The sequence below is a fragment of the Rana temporaria genome, chromosome 5 (genome assembly GCF_905171775.1).
Source record: "Rana temporaria chromosome 5, aRanTem1.1, whole genome shotgun sequence".
Classification (NCBI taxonomy): Eukaryota; Metazoa; Chordata; class Amphibia; order Anura; family Ranidae; genus Rana; species Rana temporaria.
In genome coordinates, this window is record NC_053493.1 from 131276428 (window position 1) to 131301524 (window position 25097).

The 25097-nt window shown below is 41.1% G+C and overlaps 1 protein-coding gene across 1 annotated transcript in view; it reads left to right on the forward strand.

Moving 5' to 3' along the window:
* The window catches only part of ULK4 (unc-51 like kinase 4), a 798383-nt gene that overhangs the window by 331346 nt on the left and 441940 nt on the right, over positions 1–25097 (forward strand). Inside the window, exon 30 of the mRNA XM_040353131.1 lies at positions 18359–18451. Within this exon, the coding sequence (XP_040209065.1) occupies positions 18359–18451 (93 nt within the window). The remainder of the gene's footprint in view (positions 1–18358; positions 18452–25097) is intronic.

Below are 25097 nucleotides of genomic sequence, written 5' to 3' on the forward strand. Positions count from 1 at the left end.
AAGTCGTTAACATGCCCTGTAGAAAACATACAGGTATTCAAGGATCCAGTTGATAAACGCTTGGAAGCACTACTTAAGAACTCCTTCACTACTGCAGGGGCAGTAGTACAGCCAGCTGTGGCTGCGATTGGGGTTGCTCAAGCATTATCGGATCAAATTAAGCAGATGCTTAAACTTATTCCTGCCCAGCAGGCAGAAGAATTTTCGGATTTCCCTAGGGCCATATGTTTTACGGTAGACGCAATTAAGGATTCTATCCAGCAAGCGTCACGTTTATCGTTATCCCTTATCCATATGAGAAGACTCTTATGGTTAAAGAGCTGGGAGGCCGAGCCCCCATGCAAGAAGCTCCTGGTAGGGTTTCCCTTCTATGGAGGACGACTCTTCGGAGAAGACCTAGATAAATACATTCAGACCATTTCAAACGGCAAAAGTACTCTCTTGCCAACTAAGAAGAAGTTTCAGGGGCCTGCGTTTAAACGACAGTACTCCCCTGGGCAGGGGCCCTCTAATGCCAAACAGTATCGACGGCCTCCTGCGAAAGCAAACTTCGGCTTCAACAGCAAGTCTCAAGGACAGGCTGCTAGAGGCAGAAAGCAGTGGTTTCGCAAACCAGCAAAACCAGCCCCCAAGCCAACCTTATGAAGGGGCGCCCCCACCCACGAAGGTGGGGGGAAGGCTGCGACTCTTTTCAGAGGTTTGGGAAGCCTGCATTCCCGACGAGTGGGTACGGTCTTCCGTGGCCACGGGCTACAAATTAGATTTCCTAAAGTTTCCTCCTCCTCATTTCCAGGAGTCGAGGATTCCAAACGATCCGGAGAAAGGAGCCGCATTAATGTCGGCATTAAATCATCTACTTTCCCAGGAAGTAATGGTAGAGGTACCAGTCCTGGAACAGGGGCTAGGTTTCTACTCCAACCTATTCATCATCCCGAAGTCCAAAGGAGATGTCAGGCCAATTTTGGACCTAAAGATGGTAAATGCATACCTAAAGATCCGCTCATTTCGGATGGAATCCGTGCGGTCAGCAGCTGCCACACTCCAAAAGGACGACTTCATGGCGTCCATAGACATAAAGGATGCCTACCTTCATGTTCCAATTTATCAGCCACATCAAAAATATCTACGCTTCATGGTGGCTTCGCGTCACTTCCAATTCGTGGCGCTTCCCTTCGGGTTGGCTACGGCCCCCCGGGTGTTCACGAAGGTCCTAGCTCCAATCCTAGCCAAACTAAGGATCCAAGGGGTCACGATCCTAGCATACCTGGACGACCTCCTAGTCATAGATCACTCGTCTCCCGGCTTGGAGCGAGCAGTGGCCCTCACGGTCCAATACCTCGAGAAGTTCGGCTGGGTCCTAAATCGAGAAAAGTCAGCTTTCCTGCCCACAAGGCAGTTGGAATATCTCGGCATGAGATTAGACACAGAACAACAAAGAGTGTTTCTACCTCTGAGGAAGGTCAAAGCCATCAAGGAATTAATCCTACTGGTTCTAAGCAAAAAGGAACCGACTATTCGCCTATGTATGAGGTTACTAGGCAAGATGGTGGCCACATTCGAGGCGGTACCATACGCCCAGAGTCACACTCGCATCCTGCAGGCAGCCATCCTGTCAGCATGGAGCAGAAGGCCACAGGCCTTGGATATCCCGTTGCCGCTCTCATCAAGAGTCCGACAAAGTCTGTGTTGGTGGTTAGACCCTCAGAACCTACTGAAGGGGAGATCTTTCAGCCCAGTGGCTTGGAAGATAGTGACCACAGACGCCAGCCTGACAGGCTGGGGAGCAATTTTGGATGGTTGCACTCGCCAAGGTACTTGGGCAAAGCTAGAGGAGCAGTTGCCCATCAACATCTTGGAGCTCAGAGCTGCTCGACTAGCCCTCAGGGCTTGGACGTCAAAATTGCAGGGGTTCCCGGTGAGAATTCAATCAGACAATGCCACGGCCGTGGCATACATAAATCACCACGGGGGAACCAGGAGTCAAGCCGCTCAGAGAGAGGTGAGCTTGATTCTCCTATGGGCAGAGGCTCATGTGCCCTGCATATCGGCAATATTCATTCCCGGAGTGGACAACTTTCAGGCGGACTTCTTAAGCCGCCAGACTCTATGGCCGGGGGAATGGTCTCTGCATCCACAAATCTTTCAAGCACTCTGCCAAAGATGGGGAGTGCCGGACGTGGATGTCATGGCATCGAGACTCAACAAGAAGCTAGACAGGTTCATGTCCCGCTCAAGGGATCCGATGGCCTGCGGAACCGATGTGCTGGTTTGCCCTTGGCATCAGTTCAAACTTCTTTATGCGTTTCCCCCGCTCCAGTTACTACCCCGCCTGCTGCGCAGGATCAGGGTGGAGCACATACCAGTCATCCTGGTAGCTCCAGCATGGCCCAGAAGGGCATGGTACTCACTAATCTTAAGGATGGTAGTGGGAGACCCTTGGACTCTTCCTCTACGGCCAGACCTGCTATCGCAAGGTCCGATCCTCCACCCTGCCTTACGGCATCTAAATTTGACGGCCTAGAAGCTGAATCCCTGATTCTCAGGGGTAGAGGTCTGTCTCAGAAAGTAATCTCTACCCTAATCAGAGCCAGGAAACCGGTCTCTAGGGTGATTTATCACAGGGTCTGGAAGGCCTATGTAGGCTGGTGTGAGTCCAAGCTATGGCTTCCTTGCAAATTCACCATTGATAGAGTTTTAAGTTTTCTCCAGCTAGGAGTGGATAAAGGATTGGCATTAAGCACAATCAAAGGACAGATTTCTGCTCTGTCAGTGTGGTTTCAGCGGCCGCTGGCCACCCACTCGCTGGTTAAGACCTTTCTTCAAGGGGTCTTACGTATTAAACCTCCAGTTAAATCCCCGCTTTGCCCGTGGGATTTAAACCTTGTTCTGTCAAGTTTACAGAAACAACCGTTTGAGCCGTTGGCTGAAATTCCTTTGGTTTTACTGACAAGGAAGTTAGTATTTTTGGTCGCCATAGTTTCCGCAAGAAGAGTATCGGAACTGGCGGCCTTATCCTGTAAGGAACCATATCTTATTTTTCATAAGGGAAGAAACAATATCAAGCAAGTGGACATTGATGGTCAGACTTTCAGGCCAAGGAAGTATGGTTTTGTAAAAAATATATAATTTAATAGCATATAAATAAATTAAACAAGATATACAGAAAATAAATACAAAAAAATTATCACAAATTGATCAACAGCAAGTGACCACTGTACATTCCTCGGAAGTCGCCAACGCACGTTTCGCCGTGGGGCTTCTTCAGGGCGAGGATGAGGAATATAAAGTTAGCAGAGAGATAGAAACTTATATGACTGATGGTCCTCTGACGGATGCATCCACGGGGCATATAAGATACAGGTGAAGATAAACAGGTCGAAAGATAAGCTTAGATACAAGCTTTCATATATCGAAAATCTTGGGTAGATCGAAAGAGTCAAAACTACAAATCCAAGGAGTGGAAATTATACACCACAGGGGGAGTTGTAACTCGGACTATTTCTATGAGGTCCTGGACAAACTGGGACAGCAGATGGCAGTACAGCAGCAATGTAGGGGAGCTTACATAAAAGAACCCTTTCTGTAGCAGCATTTGCATAGGGCATTAGTAAAAGCCATATAACTGATTGCAGCAATGCGTCTGTGTCCCAGGGTGTACACACGGTAACACCTATTATTTTTCATAAGGACAGGGTCGTTCTCCGCCCTCATCCTTCCTTCCTACCGAAGGTTATATCCAGTTTTCATTTGAACCAGGATTTGGTATTACCATCCTTCTTCCCTAAACCTACTTCCAGAAAGGAAGGGTTGCTGCATACCTTGGATATCGTCGGGGCCATGAAGGCCTATCTTAAAGCTACAAAGAAGATCCGGAAAACAGATGTGCTGTTCATATTACCGGATGGGCCCAAGAAGGGGCAGGCAGCTGCAAAGTCCACCATTTCTAGGTGGATTAAGCAATTAATCACTCAGGCCTACGGCTTGAAAGGGTTGCCTCCTCCAGTATCATTAAAGGCTCATTCTACTAGGGCCATGGGCGCCTCCTGGGCAGCACACCACCAGATCTCTATGGCTCAAGTTTGCAAGGCGGCAACCTGGTCTTCTGTCCACACGTTTACAAAATTCTACCAGTTGGACGTAAGAAGGAATTCTGATACAGCCTTTGGGCAGGCAGTGCTGCAGGCTGCAGTTTGAGACCCTCGGATTCCGGGGGCTCCTCTTTTTTGAGTTAAATTTAAAATTTAAGATTATTTTCTCAACTAAGTTGGATTTATTATGATTTGAGTATTTCTCTAAATTAAATCCTTTTGTCTTGGAGATGTTCTCCCTCCCCTCATTGTAAGCATTGCTTTGGGACATCCCATATAGTAATGAATGCCGCTCTGTGTCCCGTGATGTAACGATAAAGAAAAAGAGATTTTTAATACAGCTTACCTGTAAAATCTTTTTCTTGGAGTACATCACGGGACACAGAGCTCCCACCCCTCTTTTGAGGACCATTTTGGGAGGCATACTGCTTGCTACAAAACTGAGGTACTCCTCCTATGGGAGGGGGTTATATAGGGAGGGGCATTTCCTGTTTGAGATTGCCAGTGTCCATCACCTGAAGGTACTCCATATAACCCATATAGTAATGAATGCCGCTCTGTGTCCCGTGATGTACTCCAAGAAAAAGATTTTACAGGTAAGCTGTATTAAAAATCTCTTTTTTGCACTTTCCAGCGATAGTAAATCAACCCCATTGTGTACTTAAAAGTGGGGTATGCCTATATATATATATATATATATATATATATATATATATATATATATATATATATATATAGATATATAGATATATTCACATATACATACACTATAAATTCCTAACCTGCTCATTTTGGGGTGTGTAATGGTGGGGAAGATGTGATCTGACTTTATGGCTGCTTGTGTGTGAAGCATGGAAGTCAAAAGACTTCCTTCTTCCTCCACAATACTCAGCCAGCTTCGTGCTCCTCTCTCTGATTCTCCACCTCTGAGATGGTGAATCAGAAAGTGAGAATTCTGTCACAGATCGACAGTGAGGCTCCATGCACACTGGAATAAAAAATGTTGCTTCTACAGGAGTTTTGTGTTCTCCCTGTAGTAGCAACTCAATGTTATCCTTTGTGTCCATACACATTGGGACGTTTACAGGCATATTTTTGAGAACAACATTTAGAGGCAGGAAAAAAAAACCTTCTCATTTGCGTTTCTGATTGGAGCTCACTGGCAGAAAAATCGTAAAACTCTCCTAAACTCGTCTAAACTTTGTACAAAAAATGCTCTATATGGACGTTTTTTACTCCAAAAAGAACAGACTTTTTTTAAGCCCAGTGTGCATGGAACCTGAGGTGCCGAGATCGCACCTTCATAAACTGTCCGTTTCTGTGACAGTCGGTTACAGATTCTCACTGTGCTGCGATGATCAGTGGAGAACATGTTCTCTGCTGATTACCTCAGCTTCATAAACTGGTAATGAACTGAGATCAGCTGCGATACTCGGGATCGCCGCTGATCTCACTTTCATAAAAGGACACCCAAGTGTCAGTATCACACTATATCACTATATCAATCTTGCCCACTAAATGTGACTGTGTGTTGTAGCCCCATATGTCAATAATCAATATTTCTTCTCACCACCACACAAGGAAAATGCTATATTGAGTCACCATGACATCACCAACATATCCTGGCCACTCAGGTCCCTTTTCTTAAAGCAGAGCTCCACCCTAAAGTGGGACTCCCGCTGATCGGAACCCTCCCCCCTCCGGTGTCACATTTGACACCTTTCAGGGGGAGGGGGGTGCAGATACCTGTCTAAAGACAGGTATTTTCACCCACTTCCGGCCACACAGTCTCGGGCAGACTGCGGGCATGACATCACCTCCCGTCCCCATTCCCCCCGTTGTGTTCTGGGAACACATTTGGCTCCCAGTACACAGCGGGAGTCCATCGGCAGGCGTAGCGCGCCTCGCACTTCACTTCCTGGCTCCCTCACCAAGGATAGCGGGGTGGCAGCAGAGTGACGAGCGATCGCTCGTCCTCTGCTGCGGACGGCGCTGGACTCCAGGACAGGTAAGTGTCCTAATATTAAAAGTCAGCAGCTGCAGTATTTGTAGCTGCTGGCTTTTAATATTTTTATGTGTTAATAAACCCAGAACCCGGCATTCACTATATCTGGTCTCCCACAGTACACAGAACATGGAACTGCAATTATTTTTACAATTGCTAATACATTTTCTCATCAGCAGTATATAGCAGTCTTGTGACTTCTATCAGTGTCTGGTTAAAGCTTGTAGGAGGAATTTTCATTCTCCCCTGATTGTCCTATGAGGCTGCAGGACCCCTGACCCTCTGCCTGGACAGTTCTGATTGACCCTGTGCTGATCACATGCACGCCACCAAGAAAAAAAAACTATCCAGCAATACACACCAAACTTTGCATGTGCAGCTTGCCCCAAGGCTCTGTTCTATCAGGATATGGTTTGGGGAATGTGGAAGAGGGGAAGCATCAGAGAAAACAGGATCAAACAGCCTTTTACACAATGTGGATGATTAACCCCTTAGGTTCCACAGTCAGTATAACAAGCAATCTTTACTGCATATACAGGCTGATTTTACTGTTGTGGATTTAGTAAGACTTGACAGTGTTTCAACAATTACCACAAAGAACGTATGTAGTAACCATACCAAAGAGATGCAGCCCCAGAGTGGTTTAATGTTCTATTTTCTTGATAATTTAATATTGATCTGTAAGTTTTCCTGCATGCACACAAGAAAACTTGGCTTGATGTATCCAAGTGACCAGCCGTCACCTGGATAATGATCCTTGGTCATAGGGTCAGTATGTGCTTAGAAATCTCTCCAATGGTGATGGAGGCAGCAGTTAACAAGTAGGGAAAAGTTAGATTCTGTCTATAGCTCCCACTCATCTTATTTCTTGCTTTGGTGTTACAGAGAAAATCTCACCAGTAGAGGTATCAACAGCATTTTCTTATTCTTATCTAGTTTAAAAAAAAAAAAAAGTTATGGCTGGAGTTTGGATTTAAGATAAGAGACTTTTCAGTAGCAAACTTTTAGATGTGAGCAGCCATTCCTCCAGTGCTCCCTCCTCTTCTCTGAAAGCAGATACAGCTTGAGTGAAGGCCGAGGAGGTAGTAGAACACTAATGACTGTATGCACGGTATCTTCTGTACCTGTGGGCTTCTGCTTAGTACGATTTTTCATGTCTTATTAGCTGATTGCATTGCCTAGAATCTGGTTTCATTGGATATTTGTTGACAGCTTTCTATCACCATCTGCATTGTTCTACTCAGCTGGTCTAATTTTTTGTCATTCTGTTGAAGAAGATTAAGAGAAGAATTGTGCCTCTCAGTTTGCACACTGACACTTTTCTTGTTTTTGGCAGAATGTTATTATTTGTTTACTTTCTTACGGACGGTTACACAGTACAGTTGCTTTCTGAATAATGATATTGTCAGTATGCCTGGTTTCTAGACACTGTAGATAATGGCAAACAAATTCTAGTTCTGTATACTGGAGGCATATTACAAATAGTTTTTATTGTGTATACATAGAAGGTTTGTCTTTCCATTTTTATTTTAGTATCTCATTATCTTTCTTTATTGTAATGTTTGACTTTTACTAATCCTCCATCCTTCCTTTCTTTAAATCTACTATATAGACATCACCGACTAGCCAGTTAGGCATGAACATATAGTAAGAGCTGCAGATCTTAAGGGTTTAATATAAATGTCTAATTTATAAATGCTGCTTTTTTACTTCCAAAGTATTTTATTTTCAAGAAATAAGAAATAATATAAAGACAATAAATCACAATACATCTAATGCCGCGTACACACGATCAGTTTGTCTGATGAAAACGATCTGATGGACCGTTTTCATCAGACGAACCGATCGTTTGTGGGCCCCATCGTTTTTTTTATCCATCGGTTAAAAACCTAGGAACTTGTTTTAAAATGATCTGATGGTTAAAAAAAACGATAGAAAAAAACGATCCATCGGTTAAAAATACACGCATGCTCAGAATCAAGTCGACGCATGCTTGGAAGCATTGAACTTCATTTTTCTCAGCACGAAGTTGTGTTTTACATCACCGCGTTCTGACACGATTGGTTTTTTAACCGATGGTGTGTAGGCACGACTGATGAAAGTCAGCTTCATCAGTCTAATGAAAAAATCTGATGAAAAAATCCATCAGTCCGTTTTCATCAGATGAACCGATCGTGTGTACAGGGCATTAGTGTAATCAAGATACCTCCCGGAGAGATATAACAAAAAAGAAAGGATAATCAACAACCAATAAGCGAATATAAACGGAAGAACAGGTAAAAATAAAAAGGAAGGATACAAAAGGAAAAAGGGGAAAAAATAACATCGGCAATACAAGAATATTGGTTAGGGTTGCTTAAGCATTAAATAAGAGGCTGGACTATGCCTAAGAGGCCCCTGAAATGCTAGCCATATGAGGAACGGATATCTCTATCTCTCTGCGGCACCCCTATAGGGATCAAGCTGTAAATGCTGCTTTTTTTTTAACACCAATTGATTAGTAATCATACCATGACTACCGTGGAGACTTATTGTATGACTAAGTTGGCCTATTTTGCTCATAATCTTACAGAGATTGGGAATTTTAAAGCTATTTTTAACAGAAGTGTTATCCAGTTGGGTCAGTTTTTTAAAATGTATCTAAATTCAATAACAAAAAATGGATTTATTGCAGCTTACCAGTCCTTAGATGTGGTGGTTGCATTAAGCCTAGTAGACATGGGCCGAATGTCAGACGACATTGGTCGAATCAATAAAAAACAGCTGACATTCGGAAAAGTCGGAAAACCAGCAGCCAGCAGACTCATGATTAGCGCTCTCAGCCATCAGCCAGAGTGTTGTGGTGGGGGGCTTTCAGCCTATAAGGGCCTAAAAGCTCAGCGGGGGAGACTGTCGTACTAATGTTGGATCGTTAGTAGATCGGCTCCAACCTGAGCTGACTGTTCACAGGCTTTTTTGCCTTCAATTTCACCTGGTGATCTTGCCAGAAACACAATTCATGTTCTAGGGTGTGATAATACTCCTTCACTGTACTATATCAGTGAAGTCAAAGCATAACCGTGGAAAGTGTTCTGTAGTTCACAGAGGTGAATTGGTCTACCAAAGCTGGCTGCACCATGGCCAATACATCACTTTCCTTTGCAGCATTATTATTGAATGTGTAATGGAAAATTGAATAGGTTACGCTAACTATAAAAAGGTATCACAAAAGTGCATAAACCCAAAGTGACAAATGATGAATATGAATAAATGAATAAACCATTAAATGCATAAAATATTGGATAAAGTGAAAAAAATCTAATAATTGATTCCACCCATTACCACAAAAAAAACTAAAAGTGTATATAGCACATACACAGTGAACCAATCAGTGCACTGCTGCATACAAATGTGAAATGAACAGAGCAATTTTAACACCTGTGCATAAAAGGAACGGAACAGCGCTTGACGTCACCACCCAGCTCAATCACCTCCAGCAGGAATGGGTTTACCTGTGAGTGTCTGGCAGGCACCACAGGTTTAAGGCTTGTAAGTGAGTTGTTTTTATATTTTCTTATCAATACATTTTTAGCTGTTTTACACTATGGAAACATTATGTTTTCTTGGCATGGCACCTGCAATTGGGACATACTAAGTGAACCTTGATGTGCGCTGACTTGGATTACAGTACTCGGTTTTGATTGGACCAGATCGGGAATTTAATTCAAAGCTTCTCCTGATTCTCTGTAGTGGGGGGGTCATGGAGATCTGGTAAGCAGACATTTGTTACAATTTCAGTGGTGGATCTCACAAGATTGTTTCATGACCAAAGAAAAGAAAATATCTTTATGGAAGAACTGATTAAAGACTTTTATGCACGGGTGTTATAATTGCTCTCTTCATTTCAACTTTTTTTTTGCAGCAGTGTACTGATTGGTTCACTGTGTCTGTGCTATATACACTTTTAGTTTTTTTTGTGGTAATGGGTGGAATCAATTATTAGATTGTTTTACTTTATCCAATATTTTATGCATTTAATGGTTTATTCATTTATTCATATTCATCATTTGTCACTTTGGGTTTATGCACTTGTGTGCTACCATTTTATAGTTAGCACAACCTATTAAATTTTACATATTTGTTCACTGTTTTGTTATTCAGCAGGATTTGCAGCTTTCTTATACACAATTATTTACCCATTTGTTTTGGGGGTTTTTCACATCCTTAGCGCAGTTTCTTTCCCCATTTTCCCATTGAATGTGTAATACTTAGTGGTGTTAGCTAACAGGAGATTTGGCTGTCAAGATCCCTTCCTCTCAGCACTCAGACACTGGAGGTGGCGGTCCAGCTTAATTGACACTAGGGGACAAACCTCTGCAAATATATGGGAGGAGAGAAGGCTGTGAAAGAGAATGATATGATGCCACTCGCAGAATTGCCACATTTATGTGTAATACCCACGTAGAGAGTGACAACTCAGAGTCTGCCTTAGCATTGTTAACTGAGTGATCGTCAGTTGCCTGGCAGGATATAAGGATTATTGTAATTGTATTTTTTTTTAAATGCCAAACATGTCATACATGATCTGTGCAATTGCCTTGATCCTCTACTCTGTCGGTCCCCTGCCAGCATTCCTGGCTCCCCCCCGCCGAGTGCCCCATAGCAAACCGCTATCCGGATCCAAGCCACAATCTAGAGCCATGATGTGTGTGTCTATAGCAACACACACAGCATGGTTTGGCCCCGCCCCATGCTCTCCTTACATGCTCTGTATGACAGCAGTGAGTGCCAATGGCTTCCATTGCTGCCTATATGTACAGAAAGAGAGCTGAGAAAGTCAAATAAGTATAAGGGGTAACATGGGGGGGGGGGGGGTTGTTGAGCTGAACACAACGTTTTTTTTTTACCTTAATGCAGAGAATGCATTAAACGGTAACTCCACTTTCATGGGGGGAAAAATGTAAAAAAAATTGCATATACAATTACGCCAAAAGTCATATTGTAATTGAATGTTATTAAAAATCACCTTTCCTTTTCAATCGGCAGTTCTGTAATTTTCTGTAAAATGCAATGCAATATGGCTACCTGGAGGTGTTCTGTACACATAATGTGTACTGACCACTCCCCAGAAACATAATTTCCTGATTGTGTGATTGGCTCACTGATTTTCCCTGAAGTCTACACTAATAGCCAGATTCAGAGAGAGTTACGCCGGCGTATCAGTAGATACGCCGACGTAACTCGGAATCTGCGCCGTTGTAAGTTTAAGTGTATGCTCAAACTGAGATACACTTAAACCTAGCTAAGATACGACAGCCTGCGCCGTCTTATCTTAGGGTGCAATTTTTCCGCTTGCCGCTAGGAGGCGCTTCCGTTGAGTTCAGCGTAGAATATGTAAATGCCTAGATACGCCGATTCACGAACGTACGTGCGCCCGTCGCAGTAAAGATACGCCGTTTATGTAAGGCGTTTTCCAGCGTAAAGTTATTCCAACAAATAGCTGGCCTAGCCAATGTTAAGTATGTCCGTCGTTCCCACGTCGAAATTTGAAAAATTTACATTGTTTGCATAAGTCGTCCGTGAATGGGGCTGGACGTAATTTACGTTCACGTCGAAACCAATACGTCCTTGCGGCGTACTTTGAAGCAAGGCACACTGGGATATGTACACGGACAGGGCGTGCGCCGTCCGTAAAAAACGTCAATCACGTCGAGTCACCAAACATTTACATAAAACACACCCCCCATCCTCATTTGAATTAGGCGCGCTTACGCTGGCCCCATTAAAGCTACGCCGCCGTAAGTTAGGAGGCAAGTGCTTTGTGAATACAGTACTTGCCTCTCTGACTTAAGGCGGCGTAGCGTAAAGATGCGGCGCCCTACATGAATCTGGCCATAAGACAGATTTTTGGCATCCCCTGCAACAAAAATTAATTTTTGGCTGAGATACTCCCAATAGGAAATTGCATTTAAAGGGGGGCAGACCCTGCATCTTTCCTCATTACAGCAATGATTCTGCTGCAGCTGATTGATAATTATGAAACCACTCCCATTAGATTCACTTAGCATGAAGGAACAAACATTGATTTTTTCAGAATAGCAAAAGGTAGGAATCTGCAACAAAGTTTGTTAAAATTCTTGCAACGTACATAGATCACCCAAAGTGGAATGTTTTTTTTTCCAACAAAAGTGTAGTTATGCTTTAGCCAATTAAAGACCGCCCAGTGCATATATACTGCAGCAGGGCGGCTCTATTGCGCGAAACAACGTACATGTACGTTTTTATGCATTAGATAGTGTGGGCGCGTGTGCTGCATAGAGGAGGAGCCGATACACATGCCTGACAGACCCGATGTCTGCCGGACACCGGCGATCGCGGTACATAGAGGCAGAACGAGGATCTGCCTATGTAAAACAAAGGGTTCCCTCAGTGTTCCCTCAGTGTGTTTCGAACTGTGTGGGGGAAATTCTGACATGGGACAATATGGAGATCTGCTGTTCCGAGTGACCAACAGGGAACAGCGATCTCTGTGTTGTTCCTGTCGGCACTTCCCCCAGACAGTTGGAAACACATTTTCATTGATCGCCCCTGTCGTTAACCCCTTCCCTGCCAGTGTTTTTATACAGTAATCCATGCATTTTTTTTTAGCACTGATCACTGTATTGGTGTCACTTAGGGCCTAATCCACAAAAACCCGGCGCAACGTAACTTTTGCCATTTAAGTTACACCGCCGCAAAATCTCTACCTAAGTGCCCGATCCACAAAGCACTTACCTAGAAATTTTGAGCGGTGTAACTTAAATCCGTCCAGCGCAAGGCGTTCCTAATTTAATGGGGCGAGTCCCATTTAAATTAGGCGCATGTACTGCGCATGCTCCCGACGTCATTTACCCGACGTGCTTTGCGCGGTTTTACGTTGCCCCTGGTTTTGAGAATTGCGACGGCGTAAAAAAAAAAAAAACGAGTTGTGGCGGAAAAAAAAATGACAGCGACGCGGGATAGAAGGGTCTACTTTTACAAGGTGTAAACAGTTTAGGCCTTGTAAAAGCAGCCCTAATATTGCGACGGCAAACTAATACTTACGGAGAAAAAACGAAGCTTAAAAGCTTCGTGGATCTCCGTAAGTGCTAATTTGCATACCCGAAGCGGCATTTCGACGAGAAATGCCCCCAGCGGCGGCTGCGGTACTGCATCCCAAGATCCGACAGTGTAAGTCCTTTACACATGTCGGATCTTCTGCCCATCTATGTGAAACTAATTCTGTGGATCAGTTCCATAGATAGAAACAGGGATACGACGGCGTATCAGTAGATACGCCGGCGTATCCCTTTTGAGGATCACCCCCTTAGTTTTTTTTGCCATCTGTGTCCCATTGAGGAGATTTGCCTTCTTTTACTTTACTGGTGACAACTCAAACTTTTTTTTTTTTTTCACTCAAAAACCCAGCAGGTGTTCTAATTCCTTTCTAGTCTATGCAAAGATTGTGCATGTACTCACCCTTTAGTCTTGGGGAGTTTCGAAGTTTCTTACAGAGGCAATAAATACTTGTTAGTCTTGCATGCACTTGACAATCGTGCATTAACCATAAAAAATTGTAGCTGATGTTAAATCCACTTTAATCAAGTTCCAGCCATGTAAATACTATTGAATGGGCTAAAGTATTTTGTCATGTTAAGTTTTGTATAAGGCTAAAATAATAATATGTGGTCATTCCGCTTACTGCAATTATTTTCCTAAATAGTTATTCATTCACCTTCTGCCTGTTCATCTCTTGACAGCTGTCACAACCTTTCCTAATCTTCACAGATATTAGCTACCGCCAATGGAAACGCCACTTTCAATTACCTGAATAATATTTAGGAATGTGAAAAGAGAGAGGATACTCATATAAAGTATGTGGTTGTAAAACATTGTATGTAAAAAATAAATGGAAATATATAGCTTAATTAAAACATATCTATTATTCATTGGCTCATTCGAACATCATATTTCTCAGACTCGGGGAATGTTCTACTCTTTACAAGGCAAACAAATCAAGGACAGATGGACAAGTACTATTAGAACTGTAATGTCTTCAGACGCAAGTAATGCATTTGGATCATAGATTGCATTTATGAAAGATAGGGTCAATTATTGTAAAGGCACAATGCTATAAACATGGCATGGTAAATCTGCTAAAGGTGTCATAGTTCCTTAACATGTTATGAAACAATGACTCTACTGACTGACATTTTTAAAGGTGCTAGGCTATTTACAGAAAAAATGCCACAGCAGGAAAAAAAAACGTTTGGCACCCAAACTCCTTTCTGTACAGTTTGCCAATGAAATATGGAAATGATGTTATAGAGTTCATTGGGACTTGGGCTGAGGAGGCCGATGCTGTAACCTATTTGCTAGTAGGTCATTATCTCCCCCCCCCCCCCCCAGAGAAAGACCTGAATTTCCCTGCAGACTGTTGTGTTGGCTTATGGCCCATCAGTGACTTATGCAGTTAGCAGAGGTATCAGGGATAAGAGAAGAGCCACACTTGGTGCTTTGGATTCAGGCTGCCACTGTAGTGGGATGCCCTTTGTTCATTTCTCATGTCTGAGGCTTACAGAGACTTTAAAGGATAACTAAAGGTTTGTGGTTTTAAAAAAAAATAAACATGTCATACTTCCCTTTTCTGTGCAGTTGGTTTTGCACAGAGTGGCCCTGATCCTCCTCTTTAGATTAAGGCTTACCTGTAGGTGCTTGAAATATCTCCTAAATCTCCACTGTTTAGGAGATATTTACTATAATCATGGGCGTCACTGTAGTGTGCCATTCCTCATTAAGGCCGTGCCGTCACTGCCGGCTCCCGCGCACATGCGTGAAAGTGACGTCATCATGGCTCCGGCACATCAGAGCGCCAAAGCCGCGATACGCGGAAGTAACCCCCAAGCAAGATGTTGGCTGCCCTGGTGTTGGAAGAGGACGGCTGTGGGGGCTTCGATCAGAGGTGAGTATTGCATGATAAGCTAGTATGCCATGCATACTAGCTCATTATGCCTTTGTCATGCAGGTGGTGTTTTTTTTTTCCTGCGTTTACTTGCTCTTTTAAATTTAAGTTTGTGGGTAACGCAATGACATCAGCAGGGCTCCTCCTGAAGCGTTTCATCTAAAGAGACATCATCTGGGGATACATCCTTATTCAAAGAATATAAGAGAGGATATAGGAGATAACTGACAGTAGCAATTTTTTAACTTGTGGATACTGAAAAAGTTCAGTGAGGGACAGCTTATGCATCTCTTAGAGGGATCTAGGGCCAGTTGAGGCAGTCATAGTATGTAAGAGTAGAATGCCTGATGAAGCCTAAAGCCACGTACACACAACCATTTTTAATGTCCTAGAAAAAACTACGTTTTTTTTCGACGTGATTCTTGTCAAGCCTGCCTTGCATACACACGATCGTGAAAATTAAAGCAAAGCGCGGTCATGTACAACACGTACAATGGCATTATAAAGGGGAAGTTCCATTCAGATGGCGCCACCCTTTGGGCTGCTTTTGTGTTAGTAAAAGTTTGGTGAGAGACGATTTGCGCTTTTCAGTCTTTGTGCTTTTCAGTCTGTTACCGCGTGACAAATGTGCTGTCTCCATTACAAACACTAGTTTTACCAGTACAAGTGCTCTCGTCTCATAACTTGCTTCTGAGCATGCATGTTTTTTTCACGTCGTTAAAGCCTACACACGACCATTTTTCACGACGTGAAGAACGATTTAGAAAGAAAATTTAGAGCATGTTCTGACCATTTTAAAAAATTGGATTTTTCACGTCATGAAAAACGGTCGTGTGTACGCGACATAAGCATTTAAAAAATCCCAAGGAGGTGTAGCGAGGGGGAAGGAAGGATTGCTAAGAAAGTGGGGATAATAGTACAGAAATGTGGTGATCAGGTTGATAAGTTGGGTTCTGTCCTTGGATGGCAGACAGAGGAGATTGGGAATTTGTGTGGGATAGCAGCCTGTGGCTTCAATACTTACCCGCAAAGGCGTCTTGAATAAGGCATAGTATTTAGTCAGATGCAACTTGTGCTGCCTGGCAGTATTTAGTATATGGCTGTGACTGGTAACCCTAGGCCACCTTAGATTCTGTTTCATAGCATGATATAGGTAGGGAGTCCTGGCTTTTTACGGTGCCAGATAAATTGAGAAATTTGAGGTTGTATTGATTGGTTATATTGATCATTGCTATCCTGCCTAATCAAAAAAAGGTTGTATGAGTTTTCTGGCTTGCAGTTTTAAAGTGGCTCATGTAGTTGTCTCAAGTAAGTTTCATATACCTGTGAGTCTTTTCAGTTTTTTTTAATTAACCATATGCAAACATTCTGATTTGTGAGGATGAAAACGAACCTTTGTTTCAGCACAGATGCCTATAAAGTATTTACTAATCCCACTATGGGTACACTGTTTTAATATATCATACTTTCTTGTGAAGGCTATAGAAATTGCTTTTTCTTTGAATTACTGCAACCCATTGCTTGTTTACTCATGTATAACAAACCTCATATATTTGTTCTGTTCATAAATATCTGCATTATATTGGGGAACTTTGTTTTCCAGTATACCGGGTTATTTTTATGTCACAGAAATGCATTTTTCCATTCTTTATAGAAATTGCAACCAAATTACAATAAGATAATTAATAAAGGATATGTGTAATTTAAAAGGCTTTCGCAAAACTTCTTTTGAAATGAAAAATTTAATTAAAACATGTTTTTATTGCTTTCAGCATACTGCATCACTAATATTCTGTAATAAGGCAACATTCCAAGCATTACAGAAATAACTTTGCATGCTACACACTGCTTACCATAAACTTCTATGGCTTTTTCTTAAAGCAAACTAAACCCCCCAAGAAAAGTGTCTTGGCATTAGATACTTTTGTTCAGCAGAAACTTTGCATGTTTTCTCTGCCCAAAGAAAATATATTAGCTCTTTCTCCTAGCAATTTGTTGTGTGTGTGTATACACTGGCTGACAGGCATCAACAGTGCAGTGTATTCGCTGGCATCTGTAAGATGCTGAGAATTGAGCCAAATACTGGGAAGATGCAATTTCAGCATACATGTGCAAGAGCTATATCCTTAGTGGCAAAGAGGGAAGACTCTAGAACATTGTGTGGTGCCTGCCTGCTTCTAGGGCCATGGCCTACCAACTATCCTGTCATTCACAAAAACTTCCCAGAGACGCTATGAAGGGCAGAGAAATACTCACCTTTTTTCACATTTTGATCCCTTGCTGAAAGAAACAAGTACAATGTTACTTATTAATTTGTGGTAGCACCTTTTTTTTCCGGCCTCAGTAAACTTAAACTTTTTTTTTTTTTATTCGAACATTTTTTTGGGGCTGTATGTAGAAAGATGTGTTATTTGTTTTATAAATTCTTTATTTAATAGTTGAGCAGAGGAATACACAACATACTTCTCTATACAGACAATGCTTATATGCAGAGTATACAAAAAAATGGGAGGGGGGATGGGGATAATTAGAATTATGTTGTTCTTTTTATAACTATAAACTATTCTACATAATTCACAGAAACTGAGCAGGACAATAATTATTTGAAATAAGGAAACACAAGGCTAGTGGTACAAAGAAGAAATACAGCAATCTCCTTTGTCAGGTTTTTATTGTTGGGGGTGCACCTTTTGTGACAACTGTCTCAGAGGGGATTTCTTCTCACTTTCAATATTTTTTTCCTGTTTTGTCTGAAACAGGACATAAAAGGACACACGTTATAAATTTAAAAAATAAATAAAAATCTGAATTGATTTGTAAATGCACAACAAAGACCATCATTTCCATTGTTTTTCCTCCATAGAGGAATAACTGAAATTAACTTGTGAATTATAACTAGTTGGGCTTTGTTAAATATTACAGAGACAATTGTACTGCAAGGATGGGTCTTAGCCATGAACTGCCCTTTTTTCTGTGTAGCATGTGGTTTTATTAACCAGGTAAGGTAAGGATAGTCTACTGCCTGTGCAATGTAACAAGTGAGTTTTTTAATTATTTTTTTGCCAAGAAAGAAATGAGCTTCAGATGCATCTGTAATGACCCAGCAACCAATCACTTTATGCATTCAAGTTTTTGAATCTTCATTCATAGCACAAGAGGAAGAAATAGACTAGTTGATGTGAAAAGCACAGGCATTTTTTACATGACTAATAGTTAACACTAAATCCATAATCAACTATGATATGGAATTTTATTGATTAACTATATATTTTAAGGATATATTTTAAAAATTCTTCTTTCTTCCAGGTATGACAGAATCCTTCTGGAACCTGACCCAGTTCCTGTGTATGCTCTTAAGTTGTTGGTGCCTTTGACTGAATACAGTCCTGCCTTTATCAGGTAGGTATTCAATTGAATAGGAAGAAAGCAAAATGTCAAGAATTAAAGCTTAACATTTAATGGAGTTTATGAAGTTGTTCAAGTTTTTATCTTCTGAAAAGCCCACACTTTGTTGTGTCACAAATTTACCAGTGGTTCATTGCTGCTCTGATTTATTTGTGGTCTTTTGATATTGATCACAATTGGAAGATCATGAGAGGTTACTGACGCTTCCAGTACATGCCAAAGCAAGCAGAATTAGCAGAGTAGACAGCAGAGGTAGACCATAGCAACCTTATTTGAAACCTTATGGAATTATACTCCTGTTAATAAAAAAAAAAGCCCCAAAATTGCAATTCTCATCAAAACTTGTGAGGTATGCACCTGTACTGCCTTAAGATTAAGATACACATGCATGTTGTGAGGAGGCTCCCTTTATATCTTATACTGAGCCAGGGGAACAACTGATATTTTTTTGTATGTCAACTTTGTTGGATTAAAAATAGTTGACCTTCTAAAGCAGACACCAATATATATATTTTTTTCTGTTCCCAGCCCCACCCTGTTTTATCATAACTGACACAAGTAGTACTGATCGGAAAGCTCCCTTTAGTTCTTGGGGCAAGAGCTTGTTTTTATTCTTGATTTACATCTGCTCAGAAGAAGCCACATATAGATCTTAATATCTTTAATTCTTCCACAAGTGTACCATTCTGACAAGGTGAACTTTTATATATGCTTAAAGGAACACTAAAGCTTTGTTTAAAAAAAAAAAAACATGTTATACTTACCTCCACTGTGCAGCTCGTTTTGCACACAGTGGCGCTGAACCTGGTCTTCTGGGGTCCCTTGGCGACTGTCTCGGCTTCCCCCTGCAAGAACTTTCCACCTTCATGCGAGCAAGCTCGCATGGTGGAAAATCCTTGCGGGCTCGCTCCTGTGATACAGCTGGCGGCCATTGCCGCTCACTGTATCACTCGGCCCTGCCCCTCGGAGGGCCGCGTTATTGGATATGATTGACAGCAGCACTAGCCAATGGCTGTGCTGCTTTCAATCAACCAATGAATGAGCCGAGAAGCCGGCCCAGAAACCTGTGCGTTCACGGCACGGGACTTTCGAAGATTCGGGTAAGTAAAGGGGGGCTTGGGGGGCCGCTAATGCTCGGATGTTTTTTCACCCTAATGCATAGAATGCATTATGGTGAAAAAAACATCTACCTTTACAAGTAATTATTTATAAATGTGACATGAACTGGTCATAGTAAAATATTTTGTATATTTCTATATTTTGATTTGTCTGATTTTAGAATGCAAGATGTATTGTTATGTGCTTGCTCATTACTTCATTTGTGTGTCTCTGCTTTCTATGAAACATGTTCTTTCATAACAAGTATCAGTTCTAATCATATGAAAAATTTGTCACCTACTTGCATAAATTTAAGTTGGCTGTAGACATACTGTACAAAAGCAGTCTATCCTGCAGGCAATACAATGGTGGTCAATCTTGCAGGCATTGTCCAACCTCCCAGAAGCATATCTTCAGCTGCCAGTATATTCAGCACACCTGAGCATCCATATTTATAGAACAGAAGAACCCCATTCACCAACTCATACTAATCTTCCTTGCACTCTCCCATTGCTCAGTTGCTCTGTTAGAGCTTGGTAAATACCTGGTCCTTCCAGCTATTAGGGAGTATGTGATGTCCTAGGATACAGTGCTCAAAAACTTAAACACTTTACAGTGCCTTTAAAAAAATATTCATACCCCTTGAAATTTTCCAAATGTTGTCATGTTATAACCAAAACAACACAAAGTGGCACATAATTGTGAAGTGGAAGGAAAATGTTTTTCAAAATTATTTACAAATAAATATCTAAAAAATGTGACGTGCATTTGTATTCAGCCCTGTTTACTCTGATACCCCTAACTAAAATAGTGGAACCAATTGCCTTCAGAAGTCACCTAATTAGTAAATAGAGTCCACCTTTTTAATCTCAGTATAAATACAGCTGTTCTGTGAAGCCCTCAAAGGTTTGTTAGAGAACCTTATGCCCGGTACACACAGTCCAAAAATTGGATGACAGATTGTCTTGACTTTTTTTGCTTGCTAATCACAAGTAGAAATTTAATAGGTTACTAGAGTTCTGAAAATGATTGTATAATAGAATAAAAATTTGGAAGGGACATAATGTGTTGTAGTGTATTTGTATTGTATTTCGGACAACAACTGTTCTGATTAAAACGAAAATCGTATGATCCGGTATCGTACGAGGAAAACTTGTGTGCTTGCACCATTGGATAATATCGGATGAACTGTCATGATCGTCTATTGAAAGCTGTGTACTAATAATCAGATTTTTGTATGATTGCCTTAAAAGCAATATTTTTTCTACAATTTCCGAGGGGAAGGGGTATGGGCCATTAGTGAACAAACCACATCATGAGGGCCAAGGAACACACCAAACAGGTCAGGGATAAAGTTGTGGAGAAGTTTAAAGAAGGGTTAGGTTATAAAAAAAAAATATCGCAAGCTTTGAACATCTCAGGGAACACTGTTCAACACTTGAAAATGGAAGAAGTATGGCAAACTGAAAACCTAGCAAGAAATGATCATGCATCTAAACTTACAGGCTGGGCAAGGAGAACATTAATCAGAGAAGTAACCAAGAGGCTTATGTTAACTCTGGAGGAGCTGCAGAGATTCACAGCTCAGGTGGGAGAAGCTTTCCACAGGACGACTATTAGTCAGGCACTTCACAAATCTGGCCTTTTCTGAAAGAAAGCCATAAGAAGTCCCATTTGCAGTTTGTGAGAAGCAATGTGGAGGACACAGCAAACATGTGGAAGAAGGTGCTCTGGTCAGATGAGACCAAAATTTAACTTTTTGGCCTAAAAGCAAAACACTATATGTATCGGAAAACTAACCCTGCACATCACCCTGAACACACCATCCTCAATGTGAAACATGGTTGATGGGAAGATGGATGGCGCCAAATGCAGACCAATCTTAGAAGAAAAAAAAGTGTTTAAATACAGGCAGGATACTGATGATCAGGAGTATCGCTGGTCCAGTCAGGTATACAGAGTCACCCAAGATTGGGGGGATTTCCCCTTTGGAACAAAAAACAGTTAACCAAAGAAAAGCGTGGTTGTAAAGGAACCCCAAAGGATGTCCTTGGTTCCAAAAAATTTTTTTATGCATATATCCACATTTCAATTGTTATTCATTTAAGATTCAATTAATTGCTACTAGCGCCGCACATTGTGTCATATGAATTTGTATTATCACATTTTGGGAAAGTGTGGGGAGTGTTGGCAGCTGTTTTTATTTTTTTTTATTTTTCATTTTAAGTTTTAGTTTTAGCTTTAGCTCACAAGGTTTTTTGTGTATTAGAAGAAACCCTGTTTGTCTGCAAAAGACTTGAGACTTGCCGCAGGTTCACCTTCCAGCAGGATAAGGACCCTAAACATACAACCAGAGCCACAATGGAATGATTTATATCAAAACATATGTATTTGTTAGAATGACCCAGTCAAAGTCCAGGCCTAAATCCATATGAGAATCTGTGGCAAAACTTGAAAATTGCTGTTCACAGATGCTCTTCATCCAATGTGACAGAGCTATTTTGCAAAGAAGAATGGACGAAAATGTCGCTCTCTAGATGTGCAAAGCTGGTAGAGACATCCCCAAAAAGACTTGCGGCTGTAATTGCTGTGAAAGGTGGTTCTACAAAGTATTGACCCAGCAGGGCTGAATACAAATCAACACCACACCTTTTTCATATATTTGTAAAAAAAATTGAAAACCATTTATTATTTTCTTTCCTCTTCACAATTATGTGCCACTTTGTGTTGGTCTAGTACTTAAAATCCCATTAAAATACATTATAGTTTTTGCTTGTAACATGAAAAAATTTGGAAAATATTGGGGGTATGAATAATGTTTCAAGGCACTGTACATGAAGAGGCGTAGCAAGGAGGTAACCCTGTGTAATCTCCAACACCATATCACATGTAGTTTACATAAAGTTAGGACTCTGCACTCCAAAAGGGGAAACCTGATAAAAAGCATCAGTGGTTAGGTGGTTCCTCTTACAAGACATCGTCATTTTGCCTTGAATGGGCCAAGTGGCAGAGTGTCTTTAACTGAATGAAGGGAGACAAGACAGTATAAGTAGTCAGAAAGTTATATTCACCATTTATCTTGGTGGGAAATATGGTTTAGACAAAGATATCAAATCTACACTATATTACCAAAAGTATTGGGATGCTTATCTTTACAAGCACATTAACTTTAATGACATCCCAGTCTTTGTTTGTAGCCTTTGATATTAAGTTGGCCCACCATTTGCAGCTATAACAGCTTAAATTCTTCTGGAAAGACTGTCCACAAGGTTTAGGAGTGTGTCTAGAAGAAAAGCCCCCCCCCCCAAAAGGGTTGGGATTTTAAGGGCAATGAGATATAGGTACGAAACCAATTAGATATTATTATGTTTTTTTAAACATAATTTAATTTAAGAAGTCAATGCTGTAAACAATATAGAATTGACTGATGTTAAAACCAATAACAGATTAACAGTATCAGTTACAAAAATTGCAATTTGACACATATGAAATCTCCAAAGTGGAAATTGAACGCCCAACGTGTTTCAGGATATTATCTTTGTGGAGGACGTGTGTATCTATAATAGAGAGTACAGTAATGTTGGTGACATGAAAACAGGATACAGACAATGAGCGTGGTTGAAAACAGAGAGGCACAGCTGAACAGAACAAAACAACAAGCATGTGATCAAATACCATCATAGATTGAAAATATGAGTATAAGACTGAAGTCACCTTGGTGTCAAACTGATAATAGATTTACTGCTCACTCTGGATCGGAAAGTGAAGACAGTAGATGTGAGCTTCAGTTTCAAGCGATCTTACTGAAACCCCAAAAAGGGGATAAACGGTATGCAGCCCCAAAAAGCCAGTTGAGAGGCATCCGTACTCAGAATAAAAAACGAGTAGCACCTACTTTTTTTTTTTATTCCGAGTATGGATGCCTCTCAACAGGCTAATTGTTTATTGTGTGCTTTGACTGCAGAGAAGAATGTCTGTTTTGTGTACGCATGTGATTGGAGGGCACTATACATATACATCATATGGTGCACTTTTTGTGTCTACAAAATAGACCCTTACAACACATGTTGAAATATAGCCCTTTTTGTAAGGGTAGTCAAAAGCCAGGGATATTTGCCCGTCATTGAGTGACTTGTCATAGTGGTAAAACCCCCTGTAACACTTGTCCAATGGTGCAAGAACACAGTGGGGGTTATTTATGAAAGGCAAATCCACTTTGCACCACAAGTGCAAAGTGCACTTGAAATTGCACTGAAAGTGCACTTGGAAGTGCAGTCGCTGTAGATCCAAGGGGGACATGCAAGGGAAATAAAAAAAACAGCATTTTAGCTTGCACATGATTGGGTAATAAAATCAGCAGAGCTTCCCCCTCATTTCAGCTCTACCCCTCAGATTTACAGCGACTGCACTTCCAAGTGTTTCAACCCCCAGTGTGTTGATCCTTTTCTCTTTACAGAAAAAAGGCCATTTACAAAAAGGTTTTAGCAACGGAGAAACGTCCCTGTGCGATGAATATCTCTGATTATTTGGAGGTCAGAAAAAAAATATTACAAGCAGTGCTTGAAATCAGTAGCAGTTAATGGGCCTTTTAGGGTCATCCTAAAAGTTAGAGTTTGTATCTGGTTGTCTATTTGTGAGGGTTAAAACAAAAGGTCCAGGCATAAGGTAGTCATTTGAAAATTGGTTGGCGAGATAGTAATGTATGTTTTACTATCTTTTGTACATACCTGCAAAAAGCAACTTTATTGTCTGGAAACGGTATATTATAAAATAATCAAAATCTCTAGATATAAATGCAAAGTCTGCTATGGCATGGAAAGAATATATCCATCATATTGCTTTCTGCAGGGAAACACTTAAATCAAAAGTGCTACCAAATAATAGCAACATGTATATTAATAATTAACAGAGGTCGCATATTATTCTGTTTTTTCACATAAGTCTAGAGAATTGTTTTACAAATACGTTTTCTGTGTACAGAAGGCTTATTTACAATACAAAACAAAGCTCTGAGGCCCAACTGTTTCCTGCGAGGCATCTATGTACCATTACACAGCTAGTGTTCTGTGACTGAGCTTACCCACTGTGACATCACAGAGCTTCAGACATAATCAATGGCAGTTTGATTTTGATTTGCTATTGACTTAGGTAGCTGTTTAGAGAGTGTAAATAGAGAACAGTGCAGATATAGAAGAACGTACAAATAGTAAATAGATGCATTCAATTGCATAAATGTATTGCTTTTAAAGTGGAAATTTTGCTGAGTTTTAAAAAAAAGTGCTTTGCATGTCTTCTCTGCTACAAACCCTTGCTCTTGCCTATCAATTTTTCAAATAGAGCGTGCACTCCTTGTATGTGCAGTGCATTGTGCATGTTAGCTCATCCCTGGCATCTTTAAGATCACCGGAATACAGGACGATGTAACTTAGCAACATAGCACCCAAAGGAATTGTTCAAAGCTGGCCTCACTTGGACACAGTGTTTGCTCCTTCAAAATAGTTTGTGCAACAATGTCTAATGGAACATACACAGGAAACTTATA